This window comes from Phocoena sinus, chromosome 10 (genome assembly GCF_008692025.1).
Source record: "Phocoena sinus isolate mPhoSin1 chromosome 10, mPhoSin1.pri, whole genome shotgun sequence".
Taxonomy (NCBI): domain Eukaryota; kingdom Metazoa; phylum Chordata; class Mammalia; order Artiodactyla; family Phocoenidae; genus Phocoena; species Phocoena sinus.
Genome location: NC_045772.1, coordinates 70,711,438 through 70,739,157, shown reverse-complemented (window position 1 = coordinate 70,739,157; position 27,720 = coordinate 70,711,438). Strand labels below are relative to the sequence as shown.

General features: G+C 35.3%; 1 protein-coding gene across 12 annotated transcripts in view; it reads left to right on the top strand.

Annotated features, from left to right (window-relative positions):
- PPHLN1 (periphilin 1) overlaps positions 1–27,720 on the top strand; it is a 142,171-nt gene that overhangs the window by 8,689 nt on the left and 105,762 nt on the right. For 4 of the 12 annotated variants that reach the window (XM_032646022.1, XM_032646023.1, XM_032646019.1 and 1 more), the window contains 2 exons: positions 5,255–5,346; positions 20,149–20,210. In XM_032646022.1, coding sequence (XP_032501913.1) covers positions 5,275–5,346; positions 20,149–20,210 — 134 coding nt within the window. In that variant the 5' untranslated portion in view covers positions 5,255–5,274. Of the gene's footprint in view, positions 1–1,978; positions 2,022–5,254; positions 5,347–17,344; positions 17,510–20,148; positions 20,211–27,720 lie in introns of all 12 variants that reach the window. The other 8 variants (XM_032646017.1, XM_032646015.1, XM_032646012.1 and 5 more) reach the window with 3 other exon arrangements.

The following is a 27,720-nucleotide window of genomic DNA, read 5'->3' as shown; positions in this document are numbered from 1 at the left end:
TTGCTGTTTTGTAAAAGCAATAGGTATGGTAAGAGTACATTTAAAAACTGAATACCTGCAGATTCTGTAAAGATATTAATATTTCAGTATACTCACTGGTAAGAGGTAACGTAAAAATGAAATAATTGATTATTAGAAATTACTTTATAGCCTAATATTTCTATTTAATCATTGTAATGTAGACATGTAAGCAATTTATTTGTTATTTGTAAAGAAAACTAACTTCCTTTTGTAAAATTATTCCTATATTTACAGTAATTGAAATTTTAAATTAAGATCTTTAAAAATTGTCAACTTCTTAAGGTAAAAGAAAATTTACCTTATTTACTAAACATTCTCCTTGAAACTGAGATTTCTGTAGCACCAGGTAAGGTGAATACTCCATTGGGGCATCATCAGGTATGAAGTCAAATATGCAAAGTTGTCATAGGATTAAATATAGGAATTGAAATTTTGGTAACAGTAGTGTAATAACTTGCTGTTCTGTGGATGCTCTCTGTTTCTCGTAGAAATTAAGTTCAAAATACAGATTGATGCCTTACAGAAGTGATTGTTACATTCAGCAAAGTCAGCTGGTGCCAGATAAACTCACGTTAAAAAAATGTTTTTAAATTGTGGTAAAATATACATAAAATTTTCCTTTTTAGCCATTTAAGCATACAGTTCAGTGGTGTTAAGTATTTACATTCACACTGTTGTGCAACCATCACCACCACCCAATGCTTTTCATCTTCCCAAACTGAAACAACATACCTATTAAACAATGACTCCCCATCAGATAAATTTGCTTTTATTTAGGTTTTTTCTCTGTCTCTGGATTTTAACTCTGATCCATTTGCTTACGTTTAGCTCTTCCACAACTGAATTTAATTGGTCTCTTGTCTCTTGATGATGTATATTCTAGACAGTGCTATTGACTTTCTGTATGATTATGTTTCTGTTTTTTGCCTTGTTCTAGCTGCTTTGTTTCCAATTGCTAGGTTTTCATCAAAATTAAATACTGTTACTTTCTTTGCTTTTTTTTTTTAGCTTCTGTAAGCTGTGGATTTATTAATTAAAGTAGAAATACTGTGAGGTAATTGCAATAAAATTTTTGCTATTTGTCTTCCAAACTGCCAAGCAGAAAAAGGCAACTAGATCAGGAGTGACCTATAAATTTAAGACTATAAATACAGTCTTATTTCTGCACTCAGCTAGTGAGGCACTTCTCAAAACTTCTATAAAGCAATTAGGTGACCCTAGTCTTTCTAGTAGACCCATTCCTCTATCCTTTGAATTTCATGTAAAGTGGTAGGTAGGGCTACAGCCTTGAGTAGATTTGGAGTCACTTTTTTTTTTAAACGTAAGAATATTTGAAATACTTGGAATTTCCTTTGTTAATCGTACATGCCCTTTGTTTTTTTAAATTTTACCTAAGCCTGCTCAGTGTACTTCGTATATTTTAAGAGAAAGTCATTAAAAGTTCTCCATTAAACTTATACCTAATAAGTTTGGTGTTCTTTGATGAGTCAATGATTACTGGCTTGATATTGGGATTACTTTTGAACTTGGGACCATTTATTGCCAATATAAAACTGTAGGGTTTTCCAGACTGAGGATGCCAGATTTTCTTTCAATATGTGAGGTATTTTAAAACTAGTGTTTTTAATATTCTAGGTAAAAATGACTTAAACATCTAGTGCAATCCTTTCAGAGAAAGGGTAAGAGTTATGCCCTGTCCAGCTCTCAGCTGGCAAAGTTAGGACTAGAAGTCTTCTTGATGTAATTTTGTTCTTCTTACGAAACTTGAGTGGCCTCTGGTGGTCAAAGTAATATCTTCTATTTTCAAAGATGTGTTTGAAGGGAGTCTTGCTTATTAAGGCGCATAATTTTTTATTTTGAGAGTTTTATTTATACAAATATGAAGGTTTAGTTATTTTTCTCCATTCGTACATACAGGCACAAATCCTTATGTCTGTATTTTCCCGCCCACCTACAGGAGATTGTTGAAAACTTTAAATTTGATTCCTGAAAAGACTCAAGTAAGTAGTATAGTAATTATTCATACATTCTTTGTGGGCAGCCAGTAGATATCAGTATTTTATTGCTGTATCTAGTTAAGAAACTATATAGAATTTCTTTAGAATTCTTGTAGTTTATTTTTGTTTCTCATTAATTACAAAATCTTACTTTTCCTTATGTTCTCCTTTAGTTCATTAATTTATAGTCATAATTTTTGCCATCAATTGACACATTATACTTATTGAATGATTTTCAGGACCTTTAAAAACAGTTTCTTATTTTTATAATAGATGACAAGATGTATAAAACATGCGGTGGAAATATTTACCCTCCTATACTCCAGCCACCCCGTTTTTCCCAGACGCAGGCACGGTTATGTTCTCTTGCTTATACTCCCAGAACTGGTCTGTGCAAAAGCATATATGTATTCATAACTTGCCTTTTTACTTCCAGAGTGTCAGCATACTCTACATGTTAGATTGCCCTTTGCTCTTTTTTACTTAGCAGTGTATCTTGGCAATCTTTCTATATTGTTATATATGGGATTATTTTTCTTTGAAATGGTTTGCATAGAATTCCTTTATGTGAATGTACAGCACTGTATTTAACCTGTACCCTCCTGAGGGACATTTTAGGTTGCTTTCAGTCTTTGCCATGCACATGTACAAGTATACGTAGAAGTGGAATTGCCAGGTCAAAGCATATGTGCATTTAACATTTTCAATAGATACTGTCAAATTGTTCCCAGTCTATTCCAAATTATACTTCCTCCGTTAATTATGAGTGTTGCTTTCCTTATTCTCATCAAAACAGTTTGCTTTCTTCAGAGCTTTGGGTACTCCATTATAGTTTTAGTTTTCATCTTCTTTATTTTGAAGAAAGGTGGGCATCTTTTCAAAAGATTGAGCCATTGTGTTTCCTTTTTTGTAAACTGTCTTCATATCATATGTCAATTTTTCTTTTGGGTTGTTGATTTTTTTCCTGTGATTTGATTTCAGTTTGTTGCTGTTACTATTTCTGTGTACTGTATCTTAAGTAGTATAAAACCTAACTCATTCTTTAGACTGAAACCCTTTTACTGAAACCTGGATTCAGTAAAGGTAGGTGAGGAGAAGCAATGTTGACTGTTTCTTTTCCATGTTGACTATTTCTTTTCCTTTTAAGCTTCCATCAGTTCTTCTACCTAAAAGACTGGTTACTTTGAAATAACACTGTTAATGATGTCTGATTGTAGAGTTAGAATTCAGGTTGATGTATGCATAATGTTAAAAGCTAATTTGTAATTTAAATGAACATTTCCCTAGGCATCTTTGGTTAGTTAGTTCATTTTATTTGGTCTGATTGTATTAGAAAATATTATAGGTTTGTTTGTACAGAGAAAATTAAGATTGATTTTACTATGATAGTGTTAAAAAAATATTGCTCTCATCTTCCAGTCTTTGTTTTTTCTTTAGCATAAACTAACCTAAACTATTACAGTTCTATGCTGCCAAAATGGATTGTCTATTTCTTTTTCTTCCCCCTTAGTATTACATCAGAAAGAACCACCAAAAATCTCTTGACATATGGCTTCTCTGAAATATTTTTCATCTTCACTGATCTGTGGACTATGTATGTGGACTTGTTGCCTTATTTTCTATGTACTAAAAGGCCATAACTTGGTACCTGTTCCATTTTCACTTCTCGCTCATGATCATCCTTCTACACATCAGGATGGTTCACAGTTCTAACCTGCACCATGATTACTTCACCCTCTCCCAGTTCTGCCCTGTTAACCGTTTGTCATCTACTCCAGGGCTTGTCAAGCTATTCCCTGTGGGCCACCTGCCTGGTTTTGTAAATAAAATGTTTTGGGAACACGGCCACACCCATACATATATATATATTGCCTATGACTGCTGTCATTTATACTACCAGAATTGAGTAGTCGTGACAGAGACTTGTGATCTGCAGGGCCAAAAATATTTGTCTGGTCCGTTAAAAAAACATTTGCCAACCCCTCAATTACTGTATCACCATTTCATGTAAATGACCTTTGGGCTGTTTCCTGTACCCTATTCTCATCTTCTGTCTTATTTGCCTTGTTTACCTGTTCACAGATGCTCTTTCGTCTGGACTCTGTAACGCACTGCATTAGCCCTCTACCCAGAAAATGTCAGCTGTCTGTTAAAGTAGGAAGCCTCTCTCTGCATCCCAAATGGGAAAAATGCTGACAGAACTTTTAATTTCAAATTTTATGAAGGTGCCTCTGCATTAAAATAAGATTATAATATTAAAAACAAAATCAAGAGTGGTTTGTCTCAAGGTTTGTTGAGTGTGTTTTGTGGGGTATTTTTTCCTATTTATTTTGGCTGCGTTGGGTCTTTGTTGCTGTGCACAGGCTTTCTCTAGTTGTGTCGAGTGGGGCTACTCTTTGTTCTGGTGCGCGGCCTCATTGCGGTGGCTTCCCTTGTTGCGGAGCACAGGCTCTATGTGCGTGGGCTTCAGTAGTTGCAGCATGTGGGCTCAGTAGTTGCGGCACGCGGGCCCTAGAGCGCAGGCTCAGTAGTTGCAGAGCTTGGGCTCTGGGGCATGCCGGCTTCAGTAGTTGTGGCTCGTGGGCTCTAGAGTGCAGGCTTAGTATTTGTGGCACATGGGCTTAGTTGCTCTGTGGTGTGTGGGATCTTCCCGGACCAGAGCTTGAACTCGTGTCCCCTGCATTGGCACGTGGATTCTCAACCACTGTGCCTCCAGGGAAGTCCTGTTGAGTGTGTTTTTACAGGAGTGTTTATTTAGTATTTTTTTCAGTTAAAACCACTTCATTGGACATAAAGAGACAGTAAGCTCCAAGGATGTAGAAAAGCTGAAACTACTGTTGTACACACCATCCAGCTTTGCTTATTAGTCTTTTACACTGTTCATTAAAATGAATCTTTTCTAATTTTTACTCTATGAGAATGAAAAATCTGTGGTCTTATGGATCTTCCCAAAGTTGATGAGAATAAGGTCTTTGAAGCTTTTATATAGCCTTGGAAATAGAAGGAAGGTGGGGCTTTCAATTACATTTTTTTTTTAAAGAAAATTTCAAATTGTTTTGAAGAATTGCCATAATCATTGTTTTTTCCTTTTGATCACTTACATTTTTTTTTCCCTTAAGTATCTCTGGAAAATATCTGTATTAGAATGTAATCATTTACTTTTTCCTTTTCTTCTTTACTATTTCATAGTAACATAAAACCCATTATTCTTTGATTTCTTTTTTTTTATTCTTTAGTGGCTTACAGAAGAGATGAAATGTGGTCTGAGGGACGATATGACTATGAAAGACCTCCAAGAGAAAGAGTACCTCCTCGAAGTCACCCCAGTGTAAGTTGTTCTTACCTGTAGAATAATTCAGAACCAAGTGAATTTTGTCTACCAAAAGCTAGTTGAAATGTAGATAGATCAAGCTTATCTTTTAAAAGTCAAAAGTTTGAAAATGAAAGGCAACATTTTATTTATGTAGAAAATCTGTATTTTATATTTCTTGCTTAAATTTCTAAAAGGGAGTTAGTTTGTGAAGAAAATTTGAGGTTTGATAAAGCTCAGACCATGAGTTAACAAAGAAATATTTGAGCACCTGCTCCTACTATTGGTTGTCACCTGTTTTTCTATATTCCTAAAAATGTTTGCAAATTGGTTATGTGAAATTCTAAAGTAGGAGGAGGTAGGCAGTTTCTGCTTTGCTGTTCTACTGCTTGTCTCTTTGTTGCTCTGGGAATTGGTAATTTTGAACCAGTCCTTTTCTTTTCTAAAGGAGCTTGCTGTTTTGCTTATTATTATATTCCCAGCACTGTGTTTAGTACCTGGCACATAGTAGGAGCTCACTGTTTATTGAATGTATGTATGCTCTCTTTCTCTCCTCAAAATCCTCTATAGAGACCCAAGGGAGGGTTTGGGTAAGGTCAAGAAGCTGTCAATCTTACTAAATTTTTGCTTAGGCCCATTCTAAGCACCAAGGGATTGGGCTCATGGTGATGGTATATGGGTATATTATGGATTCATTATACACTATCAAAGGGCACAAATATTAGTTTATATGTTAGTTATTTTTTGTATATTTTGTAAGTAAATCCTACAACCCACTTAAATGGGTGATATCATCTTCATGGTTGTCATTTGGCCTAGGTTACAGCTTAGCTTGGGGTTGATCTAAAATGAATTAAGTTGGAAAAAATGAAGAGGCCGCCCATATTTCAGAAGGGGCAGACTTAATTATTACAAAATGTCATTTCTTTCCAGGTTAATTAATAGTCTTGATGTTTCTAATCAAAATCTCAATTAAAAAATTTTTTCAGCTTGATAGAATTATTTTATAGTTTACCTAGAACAAACAAATGATAGATAAACAAGGTGTAGGACTAACACAGGGATGGGAAAAGGGATGAATTTTTTAAAAATTATTTTTTTAGGTCCCTTACTCTCCTATGGATATATCCCGTTAGAAATTTGGGATACTTAAAAGAATTTTCTGTGTGGTTATGCCATTAACTGAATATATAGTTGGGTTTGTTTTACCTTTTTTTTAAAAAATTAATTTATTTATTTGTTTTTATTTTTGGCTGTATTGGGTCTTCATTGTTGTGTGCGGGCTTTCTCTAGTTGCAGTGAGCGGGGGCTACTCTTCGTTGAGTTGTGCGGGCTTCTCATTGTCGTGGCTTCGCTTGTGGCAGAGCACGGGCTCTAGGCACGCAGGCTTCAGTAGCTGTGGCACCTGGGCTCAAGTGGCTCATGGGCTCTAGAGTGCAGGCTCAGTAGTTGTGGTGCATGGGCTTAGTTGCTCTGCGACATGTGCGATCTTCCTGGGCCAGGGATCGAACCCGTGTCCCCTGCATTGGCAGGCCGATTCTTAACCACTGCCCCACCAGGGAAGCCGTACTTTGTTTTTGATGGTTTGCCTTTTTTTTTTTCTTTTCTAATTAGGTTTTTTTTTTTTAATGTAACACTTTTACATAGCTCCAAATTATAAAATAAGGTAATTTAGAGAGGGGATGACTTACTTTAAATGGAAATTTATTGTAACTATCTATTTAACTAGTACCTACTTACTATAAGTGAGGTATATATCAACTTCCTAATCTTCAAAACAATTCTGAGTGTTAATGGTACATTTCTAGAATGTAGTACAGTGTTTTAGAAGCCTTAAAATGTAGACAGAGATTTATATACAGAAATATAATTTCAGAGAACAATGGGAAATACTCATGATAAAATCATGGGGAAAGTTATGACGTAAAACTTTTAAGACACCATTCTGCATTATGTGTGCATGCTGTGTTATATGATAGAACACACTGCAGTGGGAGTTGGCTTAAAGAGCTGTTAAAACTGGAAGTTGAGGGACCTGCCCAGAGGCTATTGCTTAGCAAGGAAGCTGGCTTAAATATGCTGGGGAAGGAGTGAGTTTTAAGATGGGAATAATCAGTTTATCAGTGTCATAAAGACCAATAAGTAGGGCCCTCTCTATCTCTAGTAAGGTCATTGTCTGTGTGAGAATGGATCTGAGAAAGCTCATAGCTAACAGCCTTTATTTTTCTCTCAAGTAAGAGGTGGCAAGATCATCTATTGAAAGTGGAGGAGATAGAGACTTGAGGCCATTGAAGTTTGGTGTAGCCATTGTAGGTATTTCCTGACTAGAGATGTTTAAAAAGACTGTTGCTGAGGGGCTGTAAGCTTATGTACCTTAAATTTTATAGGGGCACCAATCTGCAGGATTGTGTACTTTATTATCTAAGTAGCCCAGGTTGGGAGTAGAGAAAGCAAGTTGTATTGATTTAAGATTCCAAAATGAATGGTGGATCCAGGGAGATAAGGATATTGAAGAATTATCGAGGTGATATGTGGAATGGGCTGATTAGGAAAGGGAATAAGGCTATGAGAGGGACAATGGATTGAAAGAAGTAAGGGGTTGAGGGACAGGAAAGGCTTAATGAGGTTGAAGACCAGGGTATGGTGGAAAGATAAGCAATCAGTATTTTGGAATGTAGAGTTTCCAAGATGGAACAGTTCTGGGTGACTGAAGTTCAGTATATGGTGGTGGGAATGAGGGTGGGTGAAGGTTATTGGAGTTGAGGTCAACAAAACTTTGAGGTTAGATCTTGGATCAGTAATCTAGATTAGGGGTTGTCAGTCCTCACTGTACATTACCTAGAGGGCTCTTAAATACCCATGAATGGGCCCTAGATAATTAAGTCATAATCTCTGTGGATAAGATCTGGACAATAGTGTTGTTTAAAAGTTCATCAGGTGATTCCTGTATGCAGAGTTAAGAAAGTCAGATTGTAGCTGAACACTGAAGTTGCTGATGATGGCAGTTGAGGTAAAGATGACAGGTGAGGGAAGTCCTCAATGAATGAGGATATTGTAGTAAAATTTAAACAAACCCAAATGTTTTCATTTTATACCTTTTGTGTGTGTGTAAAAGTGAAACAGAGGCAATTTTCATAATTTCATCAGTGGTAAGCAGATAGGGAGGTATGTTTTTACCACAAGGGCCCTTAAAATCAGACTCGATGTACTCAATTGTAAGTTCCTAAAGGTAAATCTCACTTCCTTAAGTTCTCTGGCTGCTAGGTTTCTCCTCGATGGGGAGGAGCCCAGACTGCTTTTCTCCTTCTGGAGCGTGGAATGTGCCCAAAACTTGTCCAAGTTCATTCCTCTGGTCTCTCTTCTTTTAATTCCATTAGATTGGTCTCTCCAACTGCCCCCCCACCAATCAACTTCTGTTACTTTATAAATCCTTCTGTATTTCCATATCCCCCCCTCCACAAGACTCAAGACACTACATTTTTTCTGGTGAACTTGGTCTTATTATGGTTAGTAATTTAAAGCCTTCCTTTCCTTTCGATATGTTATACCCCTTTGATGGCTCTTGGAAAATTATCCCTTTGCTTTTTATGTTACACCTACATTTTAGTTAAAAAAGCGTAGGTTCTTAACCTTTTCTGTGCCATGATCCCTTTAGCAGTGTTGTGAAACCTATGGATCTCTTCCTAGAATAGCATTTTTTCTTTTTTTTTTTTTCCGGTACGCGGGCCTCTCACTGTTGTGGCCTCTCCCGTTGCGGAGCACAGGCTCTGGACGTGCAGTCTCAGCGGCCATGGCTCACGGGCCCAGCCGCTCCGCGGCATGTGAGATCCTCCCAGACCGGGGCACGATCCTGTGTCCCCTGCATCGGCAGGCGGCCTCTCAACCACTGCGCCACCAGGGAAGCCCTAGAATAGCATTTTTAAAACTATAAAATAAAATACACAGAATTAAAGGAGACCACTTATATTTGAATATAATTATAAAACTATTAGAAACCAAATTTGTGATATAGTAATATATACTTCTTTTAGTAGGTCATTAGCTATCAAGCAAGAACTAGTGGTGGGGATTTCATTGCTGTGTTTTCAAAGGAGTGATGAGTGTAAATGATACTTTGAGGTATCTGCAACAGCTATAACATGAACATAAAAATATCTGTGATTTCTGTTGATGGTGAAGCCACAGATACTGCTTTTGCTGTTGTGTTGTTTGTTGCCTACTTTTAGGTGAAAAAGTAATTTTTTATTCACATCTGATTTCAGGGACCGACAGAATTCTTGGGTTAAAGTGTTTAAGTGACACTGGAACTAGAAATGTAAATCACTAAAGTTGTAATTCTGACTTTGGATCTAATAAAAACATAATTAAAAGTTTTAAAATACTTGCTTACAAAGCAGAGATCATCTAATGTTATTTTAAAAAGTATATTGGTGTATGATATTGATATGTACAAGAATGTTCCCAAGCAGCATTATTCATAAGAACTCCAAACTGGCAACAATCCAAGTGTCCAACAGCATGGATAGATTAATTGTGCAGTTATACAGCAATGAGAAAGAATGGACTGCTGCCATATGCAACAGCAATACTGGAAAAAAGAAGAGCGTGTCCTGTATGATGCCTTTTATACAAAGTTTCAAAACAGGCAGAACTAGCCAGGAAAGAGGTTACTTTTGGGAGACAGAGGTAGTGACTGGGAAAGAGCACAGGAAGGCTTTTGCCATGCTGGGAGTGTTCAGTTTCTTGATCTGGGTGGTAGTTACACAGTGTGATTACCTTGTGAAAATTTATCCAGAAATACATTTACGGTTTGTACACTTTTTTATGTGGCTGTCATACCTAAATAAAACTTTACCTAAAATTTTGAAAGGACAGAATATATTTTTTTTTCTAAATGTAAAACTTTAGCTAGTCCTTCATAAAGTGATAACCCACTCTTAGCTAGTCCTTCATAAAGTGATAACCCACTCTCATTAGTGTCTGGGATAGACAAAGTTAATGTTCGATTTTATTTTGTATGTTTGGGTTCTGTTCTCCAAACAATTTTACTGCATTTCTCTTTTTTTTTCTTACTGTTCCCTTTGTCCCATTCATTCCCAGTTCTAATACATCAGAAATGTGTTTGAGAAACTATTGCTATGACATAAAGTATGACATCAAATAGGGACTCTAGAAGGTACCTACTACACTAGTATGACCTCAGTTATAAAGCAACTATTTTGTGAGCTTCTAGCTTTGATAAACCTGGAAGGCAATTGGACACATGTATTTTGGTGCTGATGTTAAATTACACTTAATTTGAGTATTGGAAAGCTTATCTTCAATGTACAACTTGACAAATATATCAATTATTATTTTAGCACTTTAGAGCATTTAAAAGTTACTTCTGTGTCAATAATAAGTTACTTTTAAGGTGCTTCACATAAATTTTTATTTAGTCTTAAACTTGAGTAGATAAATAGGAGACTTAAGCCCAAAGAAGTATACTACACAGAATCTGCATGTAAACATACACATTCCTTTGTTGGGAGGACATTGATTATCACCCAACATCTACATTTAACTTCTAGATGTCTGTAAGGCCTTTACTTTTAATTTTATTTTTAAAAATATTTATTTACTTATTTGGCTGTGCCAGGATAAATAAAGTTGCAGCATGCAGGATCTTTAGTTGTGACATCTTTAGTTGCGGCATGTGGGATCTTTAATTGCGGCACACAGGATTTAGTTCCCTGACGAGGGATTGAACCTGGGCCCCCTGCGTTGGGAGCGTGGAGTCTTAACCACTGGAGCACCAGGGAAGTCCCTGTAAGGTCTTTATTTTTAAAACCATGCTTTCTACTTTTTAATCTGTAATTTCTGTGCGCTTGGTTATATGATTTTGTAGCCTTTTTCAAGTTTTGTAACAATGGCTTTTAGATACCAGTAAATTTCCAGTTGTGGAAGTCCGCCTTGTTAGCTTGATAGGGAACAGATAGGTAATGTGGAACATTTTAATGAAGTTGCAACATAAAATGTCCATTTTCCATTGGCTTATTTCAGATTTTTAAAGATGTTTTTAAACTTTTTCCAAACTTTTTAAAGTTTGGAAACTAGGATCAAAACACTAGCAGCTTATATTTGGGGCACTGTAATGTAACTGGGACTGAAGCAGTCCTATCTGCTTCTACCTGCCTTCTTCTTCTGTTCCTTTAACAAATGCATATTAAGTAAAAGATTTTCTAATCTTGGTAGCAGTGAGAATTGTAAAGACTGAGTGTAGTGATGAGCAGCAACATTTTAAAAAAATTTTATTTTTTGGGAGTTCCCTGGCAGTCCAGTGGTTAAGACTTGGAGCTTTCACTGCCATGGCCTGGGTTCAAACCCTGGTTGGGAAACTAAGATCCCGCAAGCCGTGTTGTGCGGCCAAAAAAATTTTTCTTTTAAAAATTTTTCTGTCACATATAATTAGTTTTGAGTTACATAATTAGGTTTTATAATTAAGTAATTACATAACAATATTTATTTCCTTGGGTTAGTTGAATGTATCTATTGTTTTTGTCATTGGTTATTTCCCTCCTGGAGACTCTAGCCAATCAGAAATCAAGTTTTTAGTGAATTCAGAACATGAGTTTGTTAATTTCTAAGGTCTTATAGGTAATATATGGCACATATATTTGTTCCATATATTCTCATATTTAAATGTACCCAAGATAAAATCAGACATCTGTTTTTAATCCAACTTGAAATAAATAATCAAGTCTACTTCATTTAGCAATTCAGTTATATACATATTCCAGATACTGTTGCTTAAAGTATATTAATGTGGAAATATTCCTTTTCTTCCCACTCTTATTTCATGAAACACTTTTATTAAAAGTGTGCACATGCGGGGCTTCCCTGGTGGCGCAGTGGTTGGGAGTCCGCCTGCCGATACAGGGGACGCGGGTTCGTGCCCCGGTCTGGGAGGATTCCACATGCCGCGGAGCGGCTGGGCCCGTGAGCCATGGCCGCTGGGCCTGCGCGTCCGGAGCCTGTCCTCCGCAACGGGAGAGGCCACAACAGTGAGAGGCCCGCGTAACGCATAAAAAAAAAAAAAAAAAAGTGTGCACATGCATAATTTAATTCTTTTTATGCCTCGCATTTTATTGTTTTACCCAGTCAGTGTTCCTGTAAATTTCCCCATGTAAATAAAACTTTTTTCAGTATTTTATTATGAAAGTTTTCAAACCTACAGCAAAGTTGAATTTTATAGTGAACATCCATTTACTCATCATTTAGATTCAACTGTTAACATTTAACTGAACTTGTTTTATCATGTCTTTATCCATCTGTCTGTCCTTTATGCATACACTTAATCCATCAAATTTTGGGGATGCATTTCAAAGTAAACTGTGGACAACAGTACACTTTACATTACCTACCTAAACATGCATATCATTACCTAAAGTGCAATGTTTTTTTTTTACAGTTTACTTGAAATGTGAAAATTACATGTGTGAAATACAAAATCTTAAGTGTTCATTTGCTGATGTTCGTTTGTGTAGAGCTGCCCTAGGAGGTGTTTAATTTTTTTGGCTGGCAGAATTGCATGAACTTAACTTTATTTTTGTTGTCACTATTTCCAGAGAGATATGATCAATTCTTGGCTACATTCTGTAGTACGTCTTAATTTTTTTTCCAAAAAAATTATCTTATTTCATTTATTTTTGGCTGCATTGGGTCTTCGTTGCTATGCGTGGGCTTTCTCTAGTTGTGGCGAGTGGGGGCTACTCTTCGTTGTGGTGCACAGCCTTCTCATTGTGGTGGCTTCTCTTGTGGAGCACGGGCTCTAGGCACGCGGGCTTCAGTAGTTGTGGCACGTGGGCTCAATAGTTGTGGCTCGCAGGCTCTAGAGCGCAGGCTCAGTAGTTGTGGCGCACGGGCTTAGTTGCTCCGCGACATGTGGGATCTTCCCGGACCAGGGCTTGAACCCGTGCCCCCTGCATTGGTAGGCTGATTCTTAACTACTGCACCAGGGAAGTCCTATCCTAATTTTCTGGGGCAGTTCCAGTTTCAGATATTTGACCCATTATTCCCGAAAGCCATTGCAATGACCCAGAAAAATCAGTATTTCATTGAAAATTCAGTGAGTGAATTAAACCAATAAGTGCTACAATACAGAGACATGTCATAAAACATGAAGGATCAGAGTGAGGAAACCTCAGGCTTTTGAAAGCAGAAGTCCACCAGCCTGGTGGGTAATCAAATTTTTTAGTTAGGTGTGGTACTTTTCTAGTAAAAAGCATGTGATGCCAACAGGAGTGTAAAATTGAGATAGCAAAGTGGAATGTATGTTATGTATGTGGTGCTTGCTGTGTGCCAAGTACTGTTCCAGGTGCTGGGAATAGAGCAGTGAATAAGACCAAAGTTTCTGTGCCCATGAAACTTGCATTCATACTAAGTTGATTGTGTCAGGAAATAATGGCATTGAATAGTTACATGTACCATTGTACTTAGTTACTTTGTTGGTAGGTTAATGTTTTAGTTGTTTTTGACTTTTTATAAGGGTGAAAGTTAAGTATATGAAAGTAAACAAAATGATGTAATGAACTCCCAAGGACAAATCATTCAAATGGTAATTATCAACTCATGGTCAATGTTGTTTTGTCTATGCCTTCACCACTTTCCTCCCTCCTAGATTATTTTGAAGTAAATCCAAAAAGCCTTATTTCAAATGAAAATATTTCAGTATGTGTTCCTAAAAGATAAAGATGCTTAAGGGGGTGCTTATATATTAAAGTTTTTATTTTAAATAAAATGTTTTTGTGTTAAAATGGGTGCAAAGTATATTTTAAGGAAATGGAAAATAAATGTTTTTAAAGAAATGTAATCCTTATAATCTGTACCCAGTTAGTAATGAGCCTAAACATTAGTATGGGAAATTTGATGTAATTTATATATTGAATCAAAGAAAACATCAAACTTGGTGCTTTTACTTAACTAAAATGAAAGTGTTTCTCATAACAGGTAGTTATATTAAATTGGAATTTATAGAAAATGAAGAAATAATTGTTGTTTTGCAACAAGACACAATCACCATTTCAGATTTCAAAATTGCAAAACTAATTTGATATGTATCTTAATCTGATCAGATTTCTATTAGCACAAGCAAACTGTGAATAGTACATATTTCAGAAATGCAGACAGCCTTGTGGTAGGAATTGTCTCGTCTCTAAGGTAATGACAATTACAAAAGTGTAAAAAAACAGAACTATAACTTCTCAAAAACATGGTTAAGTTTATATACATGTTTTTGCTTTCTACGTCCTGCCAGAGTGGATAAATGATTAAGTAAAATGGGTTTTCAAATTTATTGTTTTTTTTTTTTAATGAACTACATATACTTTTTATTTTTGGTCTGACTGATCATACCATTAACACTATGGAGAAGCAAATCCGATGGATCCATCTGCATTTTAAATAATAGAAATGTTTCTATTCCATTGAGTTTATTTTTTAATTAATTGAAAATGATCCTGTTGTCCTTAAAAACACTCTATAACATATTCTTCATAAGTCATAATTTTTATTTCTGGTTTATGTATTATGGTGCCATTGTTTTCCAAAACATTTCTAAAAAGGAGGTTCCAAACATCAGTATCTGAAGCCTTGTGTACTTCCATTAGCATTTAGGAAGGAAAATTACATATTTATAGCTTAATGTAAGATTTGTACAAGAATTTCAAACAGTGGTGGTGTTTCCATTCAGATCTGGCTTTGTAAGTAATATAAAATACTGTTTGAACTTTCTTAATAATATAAGCTTTTGAAAGAGAAATTCTGAAATCTTTGCCTCTCATCATGGATTTTATCGGAAAGAAAAAAATTCTTGAATGGTATATCTTGAATGGTATGAGCTATGAACTCTCTGAAAATAGTCTTGCTTTGTCACAGACTCCTACAGTCATCTTCGTTTCCTTAAATCTTTTCATAGAATGAGGGAATTTTCCTTAAGATTAGATGCCTACAGAGCAGAGATGGTATAATGTTACTTACATTTGAAGACTTTCTCAAAACATAAAGGAAATGCCAGTTTCATCTTCATTGCTAGATGTAAGAACTGTCATTAGGAGATTTTTTTCTTTTGCTGATTAACAAGTTTGGAATGATTATTTTCATTTGTATTATTTTGTAGAAACAATTTGTTAAATATATAACTAAATGTGACTTGAGTTTTACTTCTTTGAAAGTTTTACCATATACATTTTAAAATCCTGAAATAACTTTGTAGTAATTTGGGGGAGTTGAACACAGAAACAGGCTGCTTGGTAAAGTAATAAGCTGTCTATTAATAGAAGCATTAATAGGCGTATATGCTCACCCCACCATCCCTTCACCAAAGCATGTACAAACAAGGGTGTTGTGGAGTGGAATTTTATGGTTTCTTGAAACTGGAGAAATCAGTGATTCTAATTTTATGTATAATAAATTTTGAAATAGAAAATGCTATAAATTGTAATGTTAATTTTGGCTTAATGCCAATTTTTTTAAAGAAACTCAGTATTTGTTTAGATTTAATTGAAATCTCTGTGAAAGATAGTGTTTAGAAGAAAGAGTCAATAAATTCATTTGTGTACTATATTTTATGTAATCATACAGAATATATATTACAATTTAATGTCTAACATACTAAAGAAGGAAACCAAGTTGTATCCCCATAGAAAAAAATTAGGTAGGTCATTTTAACTGTCAAATAGATATGAACTATTGATTTTATTTTTTCCTAGCACATTGACAAATTTCCTACCCATCGGGAAATTTGAATTGGATGTAATTATTTATATCTGAATAGTTGTAGTTATTAATGCTAAGAAGTAATGTAAGGAAATAGACACTTTGAGGAATTTAGTGTTTCACTTAGACTTGCAAAAATAGTAATCAAAATAGCAAACATTTTTTGAGCACTTAGTGTGTCCTGCTGTGCTAAATGTTTTACAATTTGGTTTTTATTTAATCCTCACAACTCCATGAGGTAGGTAACTAATATTAATCTCATTTTGCAGATAATGAAACTGAGACTTAAGGTGGTAAAATAACCAGCCCTGAACATTGGGCATTATATTTTGGTTTTTCATTTTGTGAAATTAGTTAACTGATATTGATCATATCGTATACTTAGATAGCTTGCCAGTTTCTTTCCCATATACCTCATCTGATATTGATAAACATAGCAAGATTGCTTAAGACCAGATTGTTTACAGATATATGTTCTGTAGCTCTCCAGTTCTTCTTGTTGATAATCATTTTTGTTTAGTTATTTTACAGCAGCTTCTTGTCTAAGACAGGTGTTCTTGTCTAAGACAGGTGTTCTTGTCTAAGACAGGTGTTCTCCCTCTGTCCAGTTTCCCAACTCCCACTAAGAATCCATTCAGCTGCTAAAACTTTAAAACATTAACGTATTACTTTGAAAATTAGTTCAAATTTTATAACGAGTTTTATTTTGCTTCAAAACTCGTGATGTCCAAGTCTCTCCTCTCTCTAGTGCTGCTGGAGAAATGGCAAAATGTTTTCTCTAGATCTTTCTAGCTCAGTATTACCTCCCTGTTTGCTGTTGGTTATGTGTAAAAATCTTATATTTCTTCTGAACAGTACTTCAAACACAGTAGACCCAAGATGTGTGCTATCTTAAATGGTTTTACTTATAAAATTCCTAGACAGTTAGGGATTAGAGCTACTGTAACATTCTCACTTTTGTAGTTTATTTTTTATTAAAACAATAATATTGTACTTTTTCTTTTACTTATGATTGGTTTTTTGCATTGCTGCATGTTACTTTAAACACCTGGCTTTCTTCGTTGAACAGTTTTATTTCCTTTAATTCATGTGAAGACCTTACTATTAGTTATAGTCATGTTATTTCATTAATGCATTTTTGTTTGTTTATACATTTACTCTATTTGATTAAGGATAAGAACTCCTGTGCTTTTTTAAAAACCTTTCCAAAACCAAATAGAGAAGTTAGTGATTTTTATATATTTCTTTTTGTCTGTTTTAGGATGGCTACCGTAGAGTAGTTAATATTGTGCCAAAGAAACCACCACTGCTAGACAGACCTGGTGAAGGAAGCTACAGTAGATATTACAGTCATGTTGGTTACCGAGAATATGACGAGGGCCGCAGTTTTTCTCATGATCGAAGAAGTGGTCCACCTCACAGAGGAGTATGTAAATTTCCCCCATGTACTAATTGTTATTTTTTATAAGTTTAAAAAATCATGTAATTTTTGGAATTTATGTGACTGGCCATGAAGGCAGTTGAATAAACACTTCCTGCTTGATGCTCTGTTGACTTGCCTGCTGGAGCTGTCAAATGGGAACTGGTAGTCAAGAATCTTGGGGTGCTGGACAAAGTGGGTAAGCCCTCTGGATAGCTCTATCTAAATTACATTAATTCCAACTAGCCTGCTTTTTTATCCCCTAAATTGGCAAGGATTTGCAGAACCAGATAAAGGTAATCTTATCTATTGCTTTTGTATTCAATAAGTGATAACCAGGTAGTTATCTTTTACTAGATGTGCCCACTTACAGTTACTTTATTTTTATCATGATGAAGTGCTGTGGGTAAGGTTGGGTTAAGGTTGTTGAGACTCAGTCTCATTTTTGTTATTATTAAAGTCTACTTCCTAACTCAGATTAGAAAGCCCTCAAAACATTGCCTTTCCTATAATAAGCACTTGTTAAGTGTTAGCCATTATTGCTATTATTATTATGTTTTTTGTCTTGATCATCTTTAGTAATCTAGAAGTATATATTTAATGTTGCAATAATCTGTTATTGAACTTGATTAAACTATTCCTTGATGCACTTCCTTTGACCTAGCTTGCATGTTTATAACATTCCTTTGCTAAACCATTTTCCTACATTTTCTCCTTCCCTTCTATATAATGTTTAACTAACAGTACATATTCAGACATTGCTTATGATAAATTTGACCTCACAGTAGCCATTGGAATTAGTTTCCTTACTTTACACCTGAGGAAATGGAGCTAAGGTGATTTACCCAAGATAAGTATGTATGGGAGTTTAGTTCTTTTACTACCACATCATCGTGACCCTTGACAATTCTAAAGTGGCAGTGAGACTATTCAATATTTTCTTGTGTTTGTTTTTAAGTTTGGGGTGTTATAGCATCCTTACTTCTCAATAGAATTGATTTTTATTTTGTTCAATTTTAAATGTCATGCTGTTCCTTTAGGAAGAAGGGTTTGGTATTGAAAAGTAAATACTATGTGTTATCTCTGTTTTAGAAATGCTGGATTTTGCCATCAGAGCCATTCTTCCAGGTAGTCTCAAGGAGAAACAGTTTGGCCTTTGCATAAACAGTTGTTATCCCTCTTAGGAAAACCCTGTGGCCATTTAGTGTAGACAGGGAATTTTGGATTCATTGGACCAATTTGCATTTGAAGCCGTATGGACAAGATTTTTTTCTAAAACCTTGCAGCATAATAGTGCCTTGATAATATGTTTTACTATTGTTGTTACAAATTGTGTTTATTCGTACTTGACACATTTTCTCTTTAAATTTTCTTCAAACAAACAAGCAGGCCCACTTGAGATCCTTAGGATTCTCATGATGCTAATTCTTACCTAGAGTTCAGTTAGTATAAAACAAACTGCTTACTTGATCCAATATTCTCTTATAGCTATTGAGTTTTTTCTTTTGTTTGTTAATAGTTTAATGTTGGGAAGGAAAATGATGAATACATTTTACTTCTTTAAGAATAGAGTACGTGATGCTAAAGAGGAGGATGAAGATAGTATTTATTTTAGGTGAATCAGTGTTTCTGATTGTAGGTAATGCACATGTTACAGTTGTCCCTCGATATCAGGGGATTGGTTACAGGACCCACCAGGATACCAAAACCTGAGGTTGCTCAAGTCCCTTATATAAAATGGCATAGTATTTGCATATAACCTATGCATATCTTCCGTATACTTTAAATCGTCTCTAGATTATTTATAATACCTAATACAACATAGTGCTATGTAAATAGTGGCTGGCATGCAGCAAATTTAAGTTTTGCTTTTTGGAACTTTCTAGAATTCCCCCTTCCCCAGTATTTTTGAGCCGATGCAGAACCTGTGGGTATGGACGGCTGATTGTACATTGTTCTTTGTATAATTTTAAAGTAATTGAGTATGGATTACCATGTGGTTCTTTTATATGTATCTTTTCCAAATTTGTTTTAGAGGACAACGTGTACTTTCTTTGATTAATTTTAAACTTAGTGCCACATCTTGTTCTAATATAGCTTATCAGTAAGTGTTGATTTCTTATTATATTGTTTCCAGTTGTGGTTTTTAATGGGAGGTAGGTTGAGAAAAGGAAACTTGAACAAGAAGAGTGGAAAAGTGACAAGTTCTTCATTGGGCTTGAATGTGAAAATTGCTGAGCAAACTTGACAGAGGAAGAATAAAATGAAAGGTTGAGAAATGTGTGCTTGGCTAAATTTAAATTGAACCTTTGTTCTCGAACAGACTTTCTGTGTTGTGAATATTGGCATGTGCTTTTGGTAATAAGGCTGTTTGTGCCTACCAAAGAAATACTTTAAGTATTTTAATAGAGATAAATGGTACCACAGGTTCTCAGTCTACCAAATTAGTTGTTGAAATGGATGACTTGCGGTATCCTTTTTACTTTTTTATGCCTTTGAAGCTCAGAGAAATTTAGAAAGGTGTCTTTGCCCTCATATTATTTTGGTCTTAGAGACTAGTTTCCAGTAGTTCTGTTAGATACATATATACCCTACCTGACCAAAATAATGTAAATGAATAGCTAAGTAACGTTTTTCTGTTATAGGATGAATCTGGCTATCGGTGGACAAGAGATGATCATTCTGCAAGCCGACAGCCTGAATACAGGTAAAAAGATAAAAATAACATAATTACTTTGATATTTGCCTCACCGAGATGTCTGCTATTGAAATCTAACCTCAAGGCACATCAACGAAATATTTAATAGGATTTAAAAATTTGAAAGCAACTAGCATTATATTGTTTTTGTGACTGTGTAATATATTAATGGCACTAATAGCTAGTGTTCTGTATCTCTTGGCATTTTGTAATTGACAGTAAAAATATATATTTAAAAATATTTAAACTCTTGTTATATTCTTCTCTAATTATTTAATTATTCTTAATGGGTCATGTGGATTATAAGGTATGTATTTGCTTAATTAGAAAATAAGGCATTTTTTCCAGAAGTATCCTTCTTGAAAATATTTGAGTCATTACAAATTGTCTCCTATTAAAAAGCATCTCTCAGTTGCTTTATCTTGATCAATTAAGTTCTGTTGGGAAAATGCATTTTCGAAGGACCTTGATCATTGTTAGCTTTGATTACTTAATGGAAGCATTTGATAGAATAGTTAGAAAAAAAGATGGACATATTTAACCAGGTTGATAGTTGTTTTTTTTAATGATTTCACTCTGGTAGTGTTGGAAGTTGTAAAAGGAGCCTTTTAAAGATCTCTTATAGACTGTCAGACAAGAACCCCAAACTCATGGAGAATGGCAAGGAGTAACTGCCACAGCTCCATAGGTGCCAGAAGTAGACAGCTGGATTCAGTGGATAAGAGCAGGGCAGTTAATTACTCATAGCACAGCAGACAGAAGGGGCATCAGCATGGCAGTATTGGTTTCCTGCCCCCAGGTCCCACAGGGTGATGTGATCAGCAGAGATGGTGGCTATGCATTGCAGCTAAGGAACCCAGAGTTAAGTGCTAGGTACCTTTTGTTGCAATCAGGAAGCAAGCCAGTCCTTTCCCAGGGAGTAAGCAGTCACATGGTAATTATGCTGTGGTCACCTTGACCTGTTGAACTGTCTCTTGACCAGTTACAGAAACTCTTCAGTATCCCTGGATGGTTAGGTCTTTCAGTTTGGTATGTATGGCAGACATGTACAAGGATGTTCAGAACTCATGGCAGACTGCCTCTCTCAAAAGAAGCAACAGAGATAATAGATGCTGAAAAATACTTTGATAAAATGTAACACTCAGTAATTATAAAAACTGTCAGCCAGCTAGGAATAGAAGAGAATTTCCTTTATTTGATAGGCATTTGCTATACTGAATGGTAAAGTTAGAAGCATTCTCCTTAAAACCAGAACAAAGCAATAATGCCTGTTTTCACTGCTTCTATTCATTATGGTAATGGTGGTCTCAACACCTTCAGTAAGACAAGAAAAATGAAGGTTAAGGGTTAGAATGAAAGAAACAAAACTATTTACAGATTGTATAATTATCTATGCAGAAAATCCAAAGGAGTCTATAAACTATAGAACTACTAGGATATTAGCAAAGTTCAGTATAATAAAATCAACTATCAGCAGCATAAATTAGACAACGTAATTTAAAAATACTATAGCAGGGACTTCCCTGGTGGTGCAGTGGTTTAGAATCTGCCTGCCAATGCAGGGGATACAGGTTTAAGCCCTGGTCCAGGAAGATCCCACATGCCACGGAGCAGCTAAGCTCATGCGCCACAACTACTGAACCTGCGCTCTAGAGCCCGCAAGCCACAACTACTGAGCCTGCATGCCACAACTACTGAAGCCCGCATGCCTAGAGCCTGTGCTCTGCAACAAGAGAAGCCACCTCAATGAGAAGTCCACACACCTCAACGAAGAGTAGCCCTGGCTCGCTGCAACTACAGAAAGCTCATGTGCAGCAACGAAGACCCAACACAGCCAAAATATATATTAATTAATTAATTAATTACAAAAATACTATAGTACGAAAACTATAAGGAGTAATAAGAATAAATTTAACTGAAGTGTGTGAGACCTATTTGGATGAAATTACAAGTCATTTCTAAGGAACATTTTAAAGTCCTGAGTAAAAGGAGCAGCACAGCATCCTTGGCTATGAAGAGACGGTATCACAAATATGTCATTTCTCTTCAGATTCAGGTGTGAATTCAATGTGGTTCCAGTCTAAATTCTAGGTTTTTTTTTTTTTTTTTGCATAGAAGTTGGCAAACTGATTCTAAAATTAATATGAAGAGTGAGGGGCCAAATAGCAAAAATAGTATTGAAAAACGTGTGAAGACTGAATATGCCATATAGCAAAACTTATTAAAGCTGTAGTAATGTAAACAGTGAAACAGAATAGGGAATCTGGAAGCAAACCTAGATATAGAAAAACATGTGAAGACTGAATATGCCATATATCAAAATTTATTAAAGCTGTAGTAGTGTAAACAGTGAAATAGAATAGGGAATCTGGAAGCAAACCTAGATATTGAAAAACATGTGAAGACTGAATATACCATATATCAAAACTTAATTAAAGCTGTAGTAATGTAAACAGTGAAATAGAATAGGGAATCTGGAAGCAAACCTAGATATGTTGAGGAATTTAGGATATTAGTAGTATTAAAAATCAAATGGGGAAAGAATGAACTTTTTAATAAATAGTACTGGGACAAACTGCTATCCACTTGGGGGAAAAAAAATGTGAAATTGGAAGTCTGGCATGTCAACATAAATAATCTGATATAATAGAGACCTGAATATGAAAAGCAAAATTAAAAAAAAAAACACCACAGCTTTTGGTTAGATTAGCTAATGGTTTATATTTCTCCCTAAATAAACAGCTCTTCTGTTTTTTGAAACAGCTCTTGGATTATTTTAATTCTGTTGTTTTTCATTGTTTAAAATAAGAGTTTCTGTTTTTATCTTTTTTCTTTTTGAGCATTTTTTCCCCCGTGCCTGTGTATAATTTTACATAAATGAAGTAAAATCATATATGTGACTCCTCAGTCTTAACAGCTATATTAACAGCTTGGTGTATATTCTACTTTTCTCCATATTCATAGGCATTTGGGGTATTTGATTTTTGTTAATGAGATCATGTTACACACACTTTTCTCTAAGTTGCTTTTCTCCTTCAGAGGCTTGTGAAAATCCCTCCGAGTTATTTGGTTTACCTTTAATTTGAATCTTTTTACTGGCCAAGTAATGTTCCATTTTGTGGCTATACCAAATAATTTAGTTGTTCACCTATTGATGAATATTCACACTGTTTCCAATACAAAACAGTGCTGCAATAAATCTGAGTACATAATATCTTTAAGAAACAGTACTTTGGTTTCTATGGGATAGATTGCCAAAAGTGGAGTTTCTGGGTCAAAGGGCATATATATTTTAAATTTTAATAGATGTTTCCAGTTTGCTTTCTAAAAGCCTAAAACACTTATGCTTTCATTTTAAAACTCTAATATTTTAATTCAAGTTTAATTTGTTTTCCTTTTTTTTCTTTTCTTTTTTTTTGCGGTACACGGGCCTCTCACTGTTGTGGCCTCTCCCGTTGCGGAGCACAGGCTCTGGACGCGCAGGCTCAGTGGCCATGGCTCACGGGCCCAGCCGCTGAGCTGCATGTGGGATCTTCCCGGACTGGGGCATGAACCCGTGTCCCCTGCATCGGCAGGCAGACTCTCAACCACTGCGCCACCAGGGAAGCCCTGTTTTTCTTTATTATTTCTCATTGGTGAAGCAGTTTTTATTTTTTTAATTTTTATTGGAGTATAATTGATTTACAATGTTGTGTTAGTTTCAGGTGTACAGCAAAGTGAATCAATTATACATATATCCACTCTTTTTTTTTTTTTCAGATTCTTTCCCCATATAGGCCATTACAGAGTATTGAATAGAGTTCCCTGTGCTATACAGCAGGTTATTAGTTATCTATTTTATATATAGTATTGTAAATGTCAATCACAACGTCCCAATTTAACCGCCCCCCCCAGTCCACTGGTAACCATAAGTTTGTTTTCTACATCCGTGACTTTACTTCTGTTTTGTAAATAAGTTCATTTGTACTCTTTTTTTAGCCTCCACATATAAGATTTAGATTCCACAAATACCATGATATTTGTCTTTCTGTGTCTGACTTACTTCACTCAGTATGACAGTCTCTAGGTTCGTCCATGTTGCTGCAGATGGCATTATTTTGTTCTTTTTTATGGCTGAGTAATATTCCATTGTATGTATATGTACTATATCTTCTTTACCCATTCCTCTGTTGATGGACATTTAGGTTGCTTCCATGTCCTGGCTATTGTAAATAGCGCTGCAGTGAACATTGGAGTGCATGTATCTTTTCGAGTTATGGTTTTCTCTGGGTATATGCCCAGGAGTGGGATTGCTGAGTCATATGGTAGTTCTCTTCTTAGTTTTTTAAGGAACCTCCATACTGTTCTCCATAGTGGCTATACCAGTTTACATTCCTGCCAGCAGTGTAGGAAGATTCCCTTTTCTCCACATCCTCTCCGCATTTATTGTTTGTAGATGTTTTTGTTGATGGCCATTCTTACCCTTGTGAAGTGTTTTTCTTATTTATTAACATAAGTAAAGTTTTGAAATTTCCTTTAAGCATTGTTGTAACTGTATCCCACTGATTCAGATATGTAGCAATTTTATACTGATTCTGACATAGTATATTCTAGTTATTCTGTGATCAGAGAATGTTCCCTGTATTCTTACTCTGCTGTTTGAAATTCATTGATCATTAGTTGATCAGTTTTCTTATCTGTACCATGAGCATTAAAATAAGATATTTTCTTCTTGAATTTTTTCTGGATATATACATGCATCTCAGTGTTCATAGAAGCACTATTTATAATAGCCGGGACATGGAAGCAACCCAAGTGCCCATCAACAGACGAATGAATTAAGAAGACATGGTATATATATATATATATATATATACAATAGAATATTACTGAACTATAAAAAAAGAATGAAATACTGCCATTTGCAGCAACATGGATGGACCTAGAGAATATTATGCTAGGTGAAATAAGTCAGAGAAAGACAAGTGCTGTATCACTTAAATGTGGTAACTAACAAATAATACAAAAGAATGTATATACAAAACGGAAACAGATTCACTGTTATAGAAAACAAACTGGTTACCTAAAGGGAGAGGGAAGGTGGAAGGGACAAATTAGAGGTATGGGATTAACAGATACAAACTACTGTGTATTAGTATAAAACAGATAAAAAACAACTATATACTGGGTTGGCCAAAAGGTTCATTCGGTTTTTTTCCATAAGATGGCTCTAGTAGAACTTAGTTGTCTTTAACTTCATTCGAAACAATTTTGTTAGATTGTATGTGACCGCTGTCATATCAGCGTGCATTAAAAAAAAAGACATCAAAATTGGTGAATTTTTATGTAGCCATTTTAATACTGAAGATGGAAGAAAAAAAGCAACATTTTTGGCATATTATGCTTTATTATTTCAAGAAAGGTGAAAACGCAACTGAAACGCAAAAAAGATTTATGCAGTATATGGAGAAGGTGCTGTGACTGATAGAACATGTCAAAAGTGGTTTGGGAAGTTTCGTGTTTGAGATTTCTCGCTGGACGATGCTCCACTCGCGGGTAGACCATTTGAAGTTGATAGCGATCAAATTGAGACATTAATTGAGAACAATCAACATTATACCACATGGGAGATAGCCGACATACTCAAAATATCCAAATCAAGCATTGAAAATCAATTACACCAGCTTGGCTATGTTAATCACTTTGATATTTGGGTTCCACATAAGCAAAACGAAAAAAACCTCCTTGACCATATTTCCTCATGCGATTCTCTACTTAAACGTAATGAAAACGTTCTGTTTTTAAAACAAATTGTGTCGGGCAATGAAAAGTGGATACTGTACAACAATGTGGAGCAAGAGATCGTGGGGCAAGTGAAATGAACCACCACCAACCACACCAAAGGCCGGTCTTCATCAAAGAAGGTGATGTTGTGTATATGGTAGGATTATGAGCTCCTTCTGGAAAACCAAATGATTAATTCCAACAAATACTACTCCCAGTTAGACCAACTGAAAGCAGCACTTGACAAAAAGCATCTGGAATTAGTCAACAGAAAATGCATAATCTTCCATCAGGATAACACAAGAACGCATGTTTCTTTAATGACCAAGCAAAAACTTACAGTTTGGCTGGGAAGTTCTGATTCATCTGCCATATTCACCAGACATTGCACCTTCAGATTTCCATTTATTTTGGTCTTTACAAAATTCTCTTAATGGACAAAATTTCAGTTCCCTGGAAGACTGTGAAAGGCATCTGGAACAGTTCTTTGCTCAAAAAGATAAAAAGTTTTGGGAAGATGGAATTATGAAGTTGCCTGAAAAACGGCAGAAGGTAGTGAAACAAAAAGGTGAATACGTTGTTCAATAAAGTTCTTGGTGAAAATGAAAAATGTGTCTTTTATTTTTACTTAAAAACCGAAGGCACTTTTTGGCCAGCCCAATACTATATAGCATAGGGAATTATACCCATTATCTTGAAGTAACCTGTAATGGAATATAAACTGCAAAAATACTGAATCACTGTGCTGCACACCTGAAACTAACACAATATTGTAAATCAACTATACTTCAACTTTAAAAAAGGATTAAGTGATTTTACACATACAATGCATATTTTACCATGCCTGTCACATAGTAATCATTTAATAAATGTTAACTGTGGAAAAAAAGCAAGGTATATTCTCTTTTCAGGGTATAGAGTTAATTCTATATGGTATATTCATTCATTTGGTAAGTGTTTACTATGTCAGGTACTCTTCTAGCCTCTGGAGACAATAAGCTCCTACTTTCACGAAGCCTACATTTTACTATAGATTATAGATAGTAAACAGATAAAAAACAAAACATAATTTTTATGAAGAAAAATAAAACAGGGTAGTGGAGTAGAAAGTGCTTCTACTTCAGCACCTTCCTGTACCTTCACTTGATGTCTGGATGTCTTCAGTAACATTTCACATTTTACACTATCACAAAAACTATAGCTTTTACTGGCTGGCATCTTTCTGGAGCTTCTACCTAAAAGACTTTGTGAGTGGAAAATAGCTGTTGTTCTAGGGGGAAAAAATTACTGCATTGTAAACCAGACAAAGAGAGTAGTTGTGTATTTTTGTAAGAGAATAATGTTCTGAGCAATTAGGAGAACCATGCTAGTCAGTGTTTTGGTTTTTGTCAGTGGGGTATACATAATAATTCCTTATTGTGGGAAGGAAATATTAGAACATTTAAAATATTTCATTTGAAACAGTTTTTAAAATTTAAAAAAGTTGCAAGAATAATTCAAAGAATTCCTGTAATCCTTCACCAGAGACCCCATTAATGTCTCCAACACTGCCCCAGTAATGCACTTTATAGCAGAAAGATCTATCTGACCTCATGGGTCATGCTTTTGTAGACTTCCTTAATCTGGAACAGTTTCTCAGTCTTTCCTTGATTTTTATGGCTGTTTTTGGCAAAATGAATACAGGACAGACATTTTATAGAATGTTTCTCAATTTGGGTTTTTCTGTTGTTTCTTCGTGATTAGATCCAGGTTATGC